At 38.5% G+C, this 12,348-nt stretch overlaps 1 protein-coding gene across 1 annotated transcript in view; it reads right to left on the bottom strand.

Annotated features, from left to right (window-relative positions):
• Positions 1-12,348, bottom strand: part of LOC106880038 (uncharacterized) — a 455,047-nt gene that overhangs the window by 305,438 nt on the left and 137,261 nt on the right. The window contains exons 49-50 of the mRNA XM_014929839.3: positions 10,332-10,417; positions 6,446-6,601 (exon numbers count right to left, since the gene is read on the bottom strand). Of these exons, the coding sequence (XP_014785325.3) occupies positions 6,446-6,601; positions 10,332-10,417 (242 nt within the window). The remainder of the gene's footprint in view (positions 1-6,445; positions 6,602-10,331; positions 10,418-12,348) is intronic.

Genomic DNA, 12,348 nt, shown 5'->3' with positions numbered 1-12,348 from the left:
TGTCATTGTGCTGAAAGTCATTTCTTCTCCTCTCTTCCACCATCACAAGTCTTGTGATGTAAACTGAAAGAACAACTGGAAGTTGATATAGACCTTCTTCTGAAATTCATTACTGGTGAGAAAATCTGGTGCTATGGAATTTGCAGATGTGAAATACGTGAAAGAAAAAAATGACAGAAGCATTAAAAGGCATCACTTCACAAGAGTTCTGGTATTGCTTTCATCATCATCATCATCATCATCATCATCATCATCGTTTAACGTCCGCTTTCCATGCTAGCATGGGTTGGACGATTTGACTGAGGACTGGTGAAACCAGATGGCTACACCAGGCTCCAATCTGATTTGGCAGAGTTTCTACAGCTGGATGCCCTTCCTAACGCTTTGAATAGTGAAAAGCATGCCAAACTGATGCACTGCTTCAAATAGAGAATACTTTGAAGGCGATAAAAGTGTAAACATGTAAAACTAAGTGAATAAAATAATATTGCAAAATTCTGGTTACTTTTGAGTACCCCCTCATATGTATGTTTGCCAATTGATCAAAGGGTGTTAATAAAGTCTCATACACTTGCTGTGATGAGGAGAGAGCAACATCTAATAAATAGCTTTTGATGACAATTGGCGATTAACTTGAAGATCATAGATGTAGTTTACAAGTAGCAAGGTATAATGATATAATGAAGTTATTGTATACAATGCTCAGGTGCACTACAACTCATTATGTAAAGTAACCCCAAAGTGCATGAACAGTACATGGAATAATGCACAGCAAGTGAACAGTGAATGAGTCATTTAACCCTTTCATTACTGTATTTATTCTGAGATGCTCTGTGTTTCTTTCAATTACTTCAAATATAACAAAGAATTTAGTAAAATAGCTTAGTTATCATTCAGCTAGTGTTAGGAACATAAATTGCGACTAAGGCTTGGTGGAAGATTTTAATTCAAAACTTATAGAAACAAGGCATTTGTGCTCAGAGCCAGAGCCAGTTTCAGTCGGTTTGGTAATGAAAGGGTTAAGAAAGAAAAAGGGAGATGGGCTGCATCAGGTGTACAAGTGGAAAATTTCAGGAAGCATGGGAATTTTGAAGGATGTAGTGTCCCAACAATTAACAACTGTGTTCCTCAAGGTTTCATCCTTAATCATATTTTTCTTCCAGAAAATGATCGGAACTTTTTGTTTCATGTTATGCACCTCTGTGAATGGTCAGTTGTCCATAGAGGCCAAACAGCAGTTAAAGAATCAAATGCAAGAAGGTAGACACCACAACGTTAACCAAAACACTATGCCCTATCTTAAATTACTTAATGGTTTTATTTGATTCTTCTTTCAGATATAGTTTACCATTCTTAGCATTTTCTATTGAGATATCTTCCTCCATTGTAGGAAACATACCATACAGGTGTAGGTGTGACTGTATGGTAAGAAGCTTACTTCCCAATCACATAGTTTCAGGTTCAGTCCCACTGAAAATGTCTTCTACAAGGGTTCCAGGCCAATCAAAACCAAGGAGGCTCTCTTGAGGTTGTAGATAGTTTCTGTTACCTAGGTGAACAAATTTGCAATGATGGAGGATATTCTGAAAGTATTGTTTCTAGAAAAATAATTGGGTGGAGAAAGTTCAGAGAGCTATTACCACTGTTGGCAACAAAAGAACTCACTCTCAGAGTGAAAGGTAGAGTATATGATGCTTGTATGTGAATGGCTATACTCCATGGTAGTGAGACATGGGCTCTGAATGTAGAAGACATATGTAGACTGGAGAGAAATGAAGGTAGATGTGCAACATCAATGCACATGTATAGCAGAGTGCAAATGTATTGAGAGAAAAGTTGGACATAAGAGGATTCAAATGTAGCAGTCAAGAGAGAAAACTACATTGGTTTGAACATGTGATGAATATGAATTAGGACAGCTGCATAAGGAAGTGCTGACCACTGAAAATAGATGGAAGAGGGAGACCAAGGAAGATACGAGGTGAAGTGGTAAGGTCCAATCTCAAGATATTGGGCCTCACAGAGGAAATGACAATGGACTGAGATGTCTGGTGATATGAAGTTCTTGAGAAGACCTGCCCACGTCAGCAAAACTGAGTTCTAGAGACGTAGTGTGTCCTACTCACACTTAACAAAAAAATTTCTCACACACTCTACCACAACAAACCAAACTACATCTCTTCTCTTCCTCACATATTTATTTCATGCACTAGGCTTACCTCCCCCCCCCCGCAATCCTGTCCTCTTGACCCTTTGCCACTGTATCATTTCTATCCACTAGTATCTGACCTGTGTGTTCCACCCACACCTTGTATGCCCGGCACTTTGCCATCATCTCTATACTGCTGTCTCCCTCTCTCTCTCTCTCTCCTTCACTTCCCTCAGGTGGGGTAGCCATGTATTTCCTTTGTAGCAGCGCACCTGCTTTGGTCTTCATTCCTGATCTATCTCTCCCTTTTTTCTCTTTGTCTCTGGCTGGGTAACTTTGTACCTCCTCTACAGCAAGACACCTGTTTCTATCTCTCTGCCGCACTATAACCTTTCATCATCTGACACAAGATCTCGAATGCCCCCTCCCCTCTCAGAAGATTTTTTTTTTGTCCTGCAAGTTACTTGGTGACCCTGTCAGTGCATGTGCTGCTTAAAATCACACAGTCCACATTGTAAAGTGGTTGGTGTTTGGATGGGCATCCAGCTGTAAAAACCTTGCCAAAACTGACCTTGCTTGTGCTTGTGCCATGTAAAAAGTACTAAGTCCACTCTGCTGAATGGTTGGTGTTAGGAAGGGCATTCAGCTGTAAAATCCTGCCAAAACAGTTACAGAAGTCTGGTGCAGGCTTCTGCCTGGCCAACTCCTATCAAACCACTACCCATGCCAGTATGGAAGGCAGATGTTAATCGATCGTAATTATGAAGATGATATCTGTGTGTGTGTGTGTGTGTGTGTGTGTGTGTGTGTGTGTGTGTGTGTGTGTGTGTGTGTGTGTGTGTGTGTGTGTGTGTGTGTGTGTGTGTGTGTGTGTGTGTGTGTGTGTGTGTGTGTGTGTGTGTGTGTGTGTGTGTGTGTGTGTGTGTGTGTGTGTGTGTGTGTGTGTGTGTGTGTGTGTGTGTGTGTGTGTGTGTGTGTGTGTGTTTGTCTTCCACTACCATTTGACAACTCGTGTTGGTATATTTACATCCCAATAACTTAGCTGTTTGGCAAAAGAGAGCAATAAAATAAATATTACGCTTAAACAAAAAGATAGGTACTGGAGTGGATTCGTTCAACTGAATTCTCCAAGACAGTGCCCCAGCATGGCCATAGTCTAATGACTAAAACAAGTAAAAGATACCTATTCTAAATTTATTTAACTAATTAAAGTCTTTAATTAAATGGTAATGGGTTAAGTCAGCCACCACTTTGATAGTTAGTCAACCCAGGGCTCTAGCAGAAGACAACTGTCAAAATTACCCTGTTGTTGGACTGGACCCAAAAGCCATACAAGTATAATATTGATTTATAAAGGGAACACATGGCTCTGAATTCTTTGGGAGAAAAATGTTGATTAAAATAAACCAAGAACTGGATTGCTGCTATCTTAACCCTGGAAGGGTAGAAATCAAAGTTGAGCTTGATAGTATTTGAACCCAAAACAAAATGATTTCACTAAATATTGTCTGTTGCTCTACTGGTTACCCTAATCCACTACTTAATACTGAATTATGGCCAGTGCTGGGTTAAACATTAAGCAAAATAAGCACATGGTTTAGGGTATTAAAGGAGGTGGGGCACCAAAGGAATGGTAAAAGGTTTATGGCACAGAAAAATGCAAAATCACTTTAAACTTGCTAAAATAACATTTGAAGTGGTTTATATGATTGAAAATATAATTTTAAAGTGTTCATGATGTTAAAATGAGGATATAATCAAAAACTTTGCAACTGAAAATAAATGGGAGAAAACTTCTATAATAAGAAACACAAGATTCTGTTTGTTTGTCCGTCCATCCAAGACCCCCGTATCTCAGTCTATTGTATCTCAGTCTACATCTGCTCTCCATAGACATATTATACCTTTTTGGAACCAGGATGATCTTGGAATTGAAAATCTGCCCTTTGTTTGGTTCTTGAAAATTCAAATTTTCAAAGAACTTACAAGATTTTCATTTAAACTGAATTTAAAGTAATACATATTGGTAGGGAAATAGCATTTTCGTAGGGTAATACTATATTGGTAGAGTAATATTGGTAGAGCACCAATAAATGCTTTATTATTATTATTATTGCACTCTAGCCTAATAGTCCACATGAACTGTGGCTTTTAAGTGAGTTTCAAATATAGATAAAGTGGAAGCATGCAAAAATAAGTGTTATTTTCCATCTTACTGTTAGTTTTGTTTCATTTTGAAAAATAAAAATTCTTTTTATAGTTTGTTATTGTTTATATTTCAAATTACATGTACAGGGGCACCAAAATCATTAAAGTGCTTAGAGCCTCAATGCGTCTTAATCCAGCTCTGGGTTTAATAAACAAACAATAATGAAAAAAAAAAGAAAGAAAGGATTCCCAATGTTGACCTTATCAAAGAACCATAGAAGTTGTTTTGATTCAAACTAACTCTTTCAAGCTTCTTTTCCAAAGCAGAAAGACAGACAGCAACAGAGAGCAGAAATATAAAGAGGCATCATGGAGTGTTTGCACAGGAAAAAAATGTTGACAAAAATTCTTGAATATACTCTTTAACTCATTTACTTGTTTCAGTCATTTGACTGTGGCCATGCTGGAGCACTGCCTTTAGTCGAGCAAATCGACCCTAGGACTTATTCTTTGTAAACCTAGTACTTATTCTATCGGTCTCATTTGCCAAACTGCTAATTTACGGAGACATAAACACACCAGCATCGGTTGTCAAGCGATGTTGGGGGGACAAACACAGACACACAAACATATACACACACATACATATATATATATATATATATATATACACACACACATATACGACGGGCTTCTTTCAGTTTCCGTTTACCAAATCCATTCACAAGGCTTTGGTCGGCCCGAGGCTATAGTAGAAGACACTTGCCCAAGGTGCCACGCAGTGGGACTGAACCCGGAACCACATGGTTCGTAAACAAGCTACTTACCACACAGCCAATCCTACACCTTTTATTTTTTACTTGTTTCAGTCAGTTGACTGTGGCCATGCTGGAGCACCACCTTAAGGGGCTTTAGTTGAAGAAATCAAACCCTAGAACTTGTTCTTGTAAGCCTAGTACTTATTCTATCAGTCTCTTTTGCTGAACCACTAAGTTATGGGGATGTAAACATGCCAACAGTGGTTGTCCAGCAATGTTTGTGTCTGTATTTGTCCTCAGCATCATTGCTTGACAACCAATGTTGGTGAGGACAAATACAGACACAAACACACAAATATATATATATATATATATATATATATATATATATATATATATATATATATATATAATTTAGAGAAAAACCACTATTAAACAATTCAATAATGAAGAATGTAACTCATACCCTCTAGAAAGTAAATATATCATAAAAACCTTATTCTAAAAATCAATAAAGTACATAAAAGAATAACTCGTAAATGGTATAAAAATGACTACGCACGTTTCGTGGCTATATTTTCAAATAGATAACTAATAAAATCAATTCGATTAATAATCAAATCGATCTACAATTAAATCTATTCAAAAATATAGTCACTCGTCAGGTCTAAAATAAAATATGAATAATAATAATAAAAATCAATATACGTATTGTAACTTATAATAAATATCAAATAGATATATAAAAAAGATACTTGTTTTAACAATAAATAAATAAATAATCGAAAAACATCTAACAATATTTCTTAAAATAAAGTCATAACTTATCTTATCGAAGAAATGCTTGTAAACTAAAATTTTAAACGTAATACGTAGAACTTAGTGTTGGATTTTATTCCCTAATATTATTATGATATATATATATATACACAATGGGCTTCTTTCAGTTTCCATCTACCAAATCCACTCACAGGGCTTTGGTCAGCCTGAAGCTATAGTTGAAGACACTTGCCCAAGGTGCCATGCAGAGGGACTGAAGCTGGAACCATGTGGTTGCGAAGCAAAATGCTTACCACACAGCTACACCTGCTCCTGATAAATATGAATAATAAATTTACAACAAAAAATGTAACTAACTAGACTAACTTTAAATAGTAATTTAACCAGCTAGAAATACCAGCAAAACATCCCTCAAATTCCTGCTGCTGCTTCAAAAAGGAAGTACACATGGTTAAAGTAGTAGCCATAGATATAATGTCTGAAAATTTGATAGGATGGTTAGTCATGGCAGAAACACCCTTTGATGATAGAACTGCTTGAATAGGAATAAGAATCGATTTATAAAGTCAAAAATAATCCAGTTTATTTTGGGGTAAAAAAATGTACTAACCTGGATATTTTTCATGCATCTGATGATGGATGAAACAAAAGCACTGCTTACATTAGGGTGGGCTTGGCATTTTGAAAGCAAAGTAGATAAAACTCCTTGACATAATGAGTTTGCAAGGGATATATTGATACCAGATTCTGTCGGCCAAGAAAATATCTGTAATTAAGATGAAGAAAAAGGGAAATTGTAAATGCAAAAAATATAGATCAATAAAATATTCAGACAAGGTTGTTACATTTTAAATGCCCTCTCTCTCTCTTTACTCTTTTACTTGTTTCAGTCATTTGACTGCGGCCATGCTGGAGCACTGCCTTTAGTCAAGCAAATCGACCCCAGGACTTATTCTTTGGAAGCCTAGTACTTATTCAATTGGTCTCTTTTGCTGAACCGCTAAGTTATGGGGACGTAAACACACCAGCATCGGTGGTCAAACGATGTTGGGGGGACAAACAGACACACAAACATATACACACATACATACATATATACACCATGCTAGCATGGAAAGCGGACGTTAAACGATACAACGGGCTTCTTTCAGTTTCTGCCTACCAAATCCACTCACAAGGCTTTGGTCGGCCCGAGGCTGTAGTAGAAGACACTTGCCCAAGGTGCCACACAGTGGGAATGAACCTGGAACTATGTGGTTGGTAAGCAAGCTACTTACTACACAGCCACTCTTGCGCCTATTTCATTTCATAGTTAAACATGTGTTGTTGGATAATATTTAATCTTTACAACTACACAGCAACTATGTCATCGTCAGGTCAAATTAGATGGGGGAGTGGGGGCATGCACCATTTCAGTGCATTACTACATTCGCCATTTATCAGTATATTCCTGGGTCTTCTCAAGTAACCCATCAAGCATAGCATCAGTCAGTCCCCATCTCCACAGATACCTCCTAATCTGCTGTGACAATGCAGCATGTGGTTGAGCAATAGAAATCATGAACCCAACTGGGTCCTTAGTGAAGAGAATATAGTAAGCAGTGTCTAACTTGGATAGTCAAGCAACATGGCCAAACAATCTGAGCTGGTGTTCTCGAATCTTACAAGTAACAGGACGTATCCCAGTTTCTGAGGAAAGTCATTGGTTGGATACTAAATCTGACCAATAATAAATCTATAATCCTGTGAAAGATTAAGTGCAGCTTGAACCCTTTACCTCATCATCATCTTCATCTTAATCATCACATGCCATGTTCTACTAGAGACTTGGTAACCAATGAAAGTAGTTGTTTTGGTGGAAAGGGATGCAAAAATGGTCCCTACACCTTTCTTACAGAACATCCAATTCTAGCACAGGTCTAGAACAGCTTCTTGAGACAGATTTTCTATGGCTGGATGCAGTTCCCGCCTCCAATTCTCACTTGTTTCCAACCAAAGTTATATTTCCTTATAGCCAAACATATTCTTGCAGTATTGTGGAAATTAAGGACACTGCTTGCATGACAATGACAATCATTTTCCCAAAATCATGTGATGTCAGGACAAGGAGACACAAACATACACTCAAACACACATACATGCATACATATGTATGTGTGTGTGTGTGTGTGTGTGTGTGTGTGTGTGTGTGAAGGCACATGGCTTAGTGGTTAGGGTGTTCAGCTCACATTCGTAAGGTCATAAGTTCAATTCCCAGCAATGCATTGTGTCCTTGAGCAAGACACTTTATTTCACATTGCTCCAGTCCTCTCAGCTGGCAAAAATGAGTTGTACCTGTATTCCAAAGGGTCAGCCTTGTCCCATTCTGTGTCATGCTGAATCTCACTGAGAACTATGTTAAGGGCACATGTGTCTGTGGAGTGCTCAGCCACATACATATTAATTTCCTGAGCAGGTGGTTCTGTTGATTGGATCAACTGGAACACTCGTTGTTGTAACTGACAGTGCCATAAGTAGTATACACACATACACACACACACACACACACACACACACACACACACACACACACACACACACACGATGGGCTTCTTTCAGTTTCCATCTACCTAATATACTTACAAGGCTTTGGTCAGCTAGGTTTATAGTAGTAGACACTTGCCCAAAGTCCCACAAAGTGAGACTGAACTCTAGACAGTGAGGTTAGGAAGCTAACTTCTCACACAGCCATACCTCCACCAACAATAGCTGCAGTTTAACTGTCTCTCATCAATAATATGTAAACCACTTTGTGTCATGCAATCGATTGAGAAAAAGAGAGTGAGAGCAAGAGAGAGAGAGAGAGAGAGACAAAATGAGACTGTATGTGGTCACTCAATCTATGAGAAGTTGGAGCTAAATTTTCCTCAAATCACACATGCCATCTTATATAAAGGCAGGATACATTAAATAATATAATCTTCAATGTCATGGTATGAGTGTGGAGGCGCAATGGCCCAGTGGTTAGGGCACTGGACTCGCGGTCATAGGATCGCGGTTTCGATTCCCAGACCGGGCGTTGTGAGTGTTTATTGAGCGAAAACGCCTAAAGCTCCACGAGGCTCCTGCAGGGGATGGTGGCGACCCCTGCTGTACTCTTTCACCACAACTTTCTCTCACTCTTTCTTCCCATTTCTGTTGTGCCTGTAATTCAAAGGGTCAGCCTTGACACACTGTGTCAGGCTGAATATCCCCGAGAACTACGTTAAGGACACATGTGTCTGTGGAGTGCTCAGCCACTTGCACGTTAATTTCACAAGAAGGCTGTTCCGTTGATTGGATCAACTGGAACCCTCGACGTCGTAAGTGAAGGAGTGCCAACACAACACACATGGTATGAGTGCCTTTAATCATAGGTTTGCTCAGTCAGGGTTCAATGACAACAAGAAGAACAACACTGTGTGGTAAATCTAAAAATGGCCCTGATCGTTCGTCACCCAACTTTTACTCCCAATTGATTTATTAAGCTTTATGCTTATGTTTTATTGAACACTATTTTCCTCATCAAATAAAACCCACTTGTTTTTAAAAAAAGGGGACTTATTTCTATTAACTTTATTTTCATTTCATCATCATCATCATTTAACGTCTGCTTTCCATGCTAGCATGGGTTGGACGATTTGATTGAGGACTGGCAAACCAGATGGCTGCACCAGGCTCCAATCTGATCTGGCAGAGTTTCTACAGCTGGATGCCCTTCCTAATGCCAACCACTCTGAGAGTGTAGTGGGTGCTTTTATGTGCCACCGGCACGAAGGCCAGTCAGGTGGTACTGGCAATGGCCACGCTCAAAATGGTGTTTTTTACGTGCCACCTGCACAGGAGCCAGTCCAGTGGCACTGGCAATGACCTCGCTCAAATGATTTTTCACATTCCAATGGCACAAGTGCCAGGTTCAATTACAATTTCGATTTCACTTGATCCAACAGGTCTTCGCAAGCAGAGTTTAGTGTCCAATGAAGGAAAGGTTGGCATGGGTTCCAGTCATCGAATTTGGTTCAATTTCGATTTCACTTGCCTCAACAGGTCTTCGCAAGCAGAGTTTAGTGTCCAATGAAGGAAAGGTATACATAAGTGAGCTGGCTACACTTATAAAATAAATTTATAATTTAACTTATAAAATAAATTTGTCACAAGCTTTAAAAAATCTGGCTTTGGGCCCAAAACACAATCTGTTTACAATCCATTTTAACCATACAAACCACCTCCTTTAGTGATGTAATCTCTCTTCTCTCCTTTCCCCATTCATGTTTTCCTAAAAAAAACTGAAGATTTCTAAGACCAGCAGTATCAATCTCGCCAGTTCTTTTGAATAACATAAAAAATTTTTTTAATGTGAGCTGGCCAGTATTTCTGCTCAAGTAGGGTTACCAACAAACTAGAAGTCACAATGACAAGCACTAAAAATAATATGATAGTGCTTGTATCATTGTCTTTTGTCAAGAATACATTTCTACCTTTGGATCTTCATTTTCATATTTGAATTCAATTCGGTCTGAATTACATTTTGGGTGACTAACATCATACAATTCTTGACGCACACCTGAAACAAGCCAAAAAGAAAAAGAAAATAATTAATAGCACAATACAAAAAACATAAAAACAGGATAGAGTAACAAACATCCATTTCTACATGATTAAAATTGTCAATAACAATTAACACGTCAGGTGATTGAGTCTCTACCAAAACATTTTCATTCCTAACATTAATGTTGCTCCATGAACCACTCACACACACACAATTAACTATTGGCTGTCATTCAGAATCAAGAATTATTCCCTAACATCAGTGGCATAGATAACAGGGGAACAAGTGGAGTGGCCGCTCCCCAATGAGCACATTTTTCAACATTGGTGCCTTTCTAACAAATCTTTTAACTCTTTAGTTTCCTATATTCTGGTGGTTGTAAGTTTCATGCACAGTGACATTGTTACTGAAACAGGAACTTAATGCTTTCTACTAGAGGCACAAGGCCTGCAATTTGGGAAAGGGTGTAGGCTGATTACATCGAGCCCACTGCTTTACAGGAACTTAATTTATCAACCCTGAAAGGAGGAAAGATAAAGTTGACCTTGGTGGAATTTGAACTCAGAATGTAAAGACAGACAAAATACCGCTAAGCATTTCAACCGGCATGCTAATGATTCTGCCAGCTCACCGCCTTAACATGAACTTAATGAATATAAAATACAGTTATGTATGATATAACTAATATTTCACGTAATGTAAGAGAAATTAATTAAAAATTGTTTGGTATATGTGTCATGGTGCCTTTTATTTTTTTGTGCTCATTTCCCCTAACAGAACCTGGCTGTGCCTCTGCCTAACACATATCATGGTTCCACCAGTTAAGTGCTGATATATGAGGGTGGGCTGAAAAGTTAATAAGATGACTATGAAGGAATGATGCTAGAGCTGTGAAATCCTTTATGCTTTAATTTCAACTCTTCTTATTAAAGGTCTTAAATTTTGGCGCAAAGCCAGCAAGCTCAGGAATTGGGATAAGTCAACACCAGGTACTTATTTTATTGGCCCTGCAAGATGAAAAGCAAAGTTGACCGCAGAATGTAAAGATGGATGAAATACTAAGCATTCTGCCTGGCATACTAACAATTCTGTCAGCTCGCTTCTTTCCAGGTAAACTGACAAAGGTAAACTGCTCAAAGAAGACTTCAAAAGTAACTAGTAGTGACTTCTCTTGAAAATGGACAAAATTTGGCATCATGGTGTGATAAAGTACCTACAGAAAAAAGGGTTTATCTCCTAATGATGGTCATGCTGACATGGATGCTATATTAAGTGATGACAGGTGTTAGGGGATGAAATGAGGAAAGGAATGGTTGATGGGGTCATAGAGGATGCAGGTGGGCATGGGCAGGATCCTTCACAGTCAAGCATTAATTAAGGTGGTTTCAAGGTGTCAATTCTGCTGAGGTGGATGGGTCTTCTGAGGTACATATATGTATGTGTGTGTGTGTGTGTGTGTGTGTGTGTGTGTGTGTTTGTGTGTGTGTGTGTGTGTGTGTGTGTGTGTGTGTGTGTGTGAGAGCTTTGTCATCACTACTGCTGCTAGCATTATCATTATTGTTGCCATCATCATCATCATTATTTCCATACTTACATAGAACAAAAGAGAGTAAATTATGACAGAATTATCTATGATCAGATGCCCTTTCTGATGCCTAGCCCAGCCTGTTTCCAGGCAAGGTAATAATCCCCCAGTCTAACAAACTATAACAGCCCAGACACGGTCATGCAAAGAACTGGAAACAAACAACTCCAGCTGAATGAGTCTTCTATTTACAATGGTCGCACAATGTATCAAGAAGTCTGGCCATGCTTTTATACAGGATTGCAAGCAAATGGCATTACTTGCCTATGAAACTACTGTCTTTATGAACCATTGAACACACATGAAGATAAAAGGAATATAAACTCAATCTCACAGACATATACAAACTTACATACATATG

The sequence above is a fragment of the Octopus bimaculoides genome, chromosome 22, assembly GCF_046866305.1.
Source record: "Octopus bimaculoides isolate indiv1 chromosome 22, ASM4686630v1, whole genome shotgun sequence".
NCBI lineage: Eukaryota > Metazoa > Mollusca > Cephalopoda > Octopoda > Octopodidae > Octopus > Octopus bimaculoides.
This window is presented reverse-complemented; position numbering and strand designations above follow the sequence as displayed.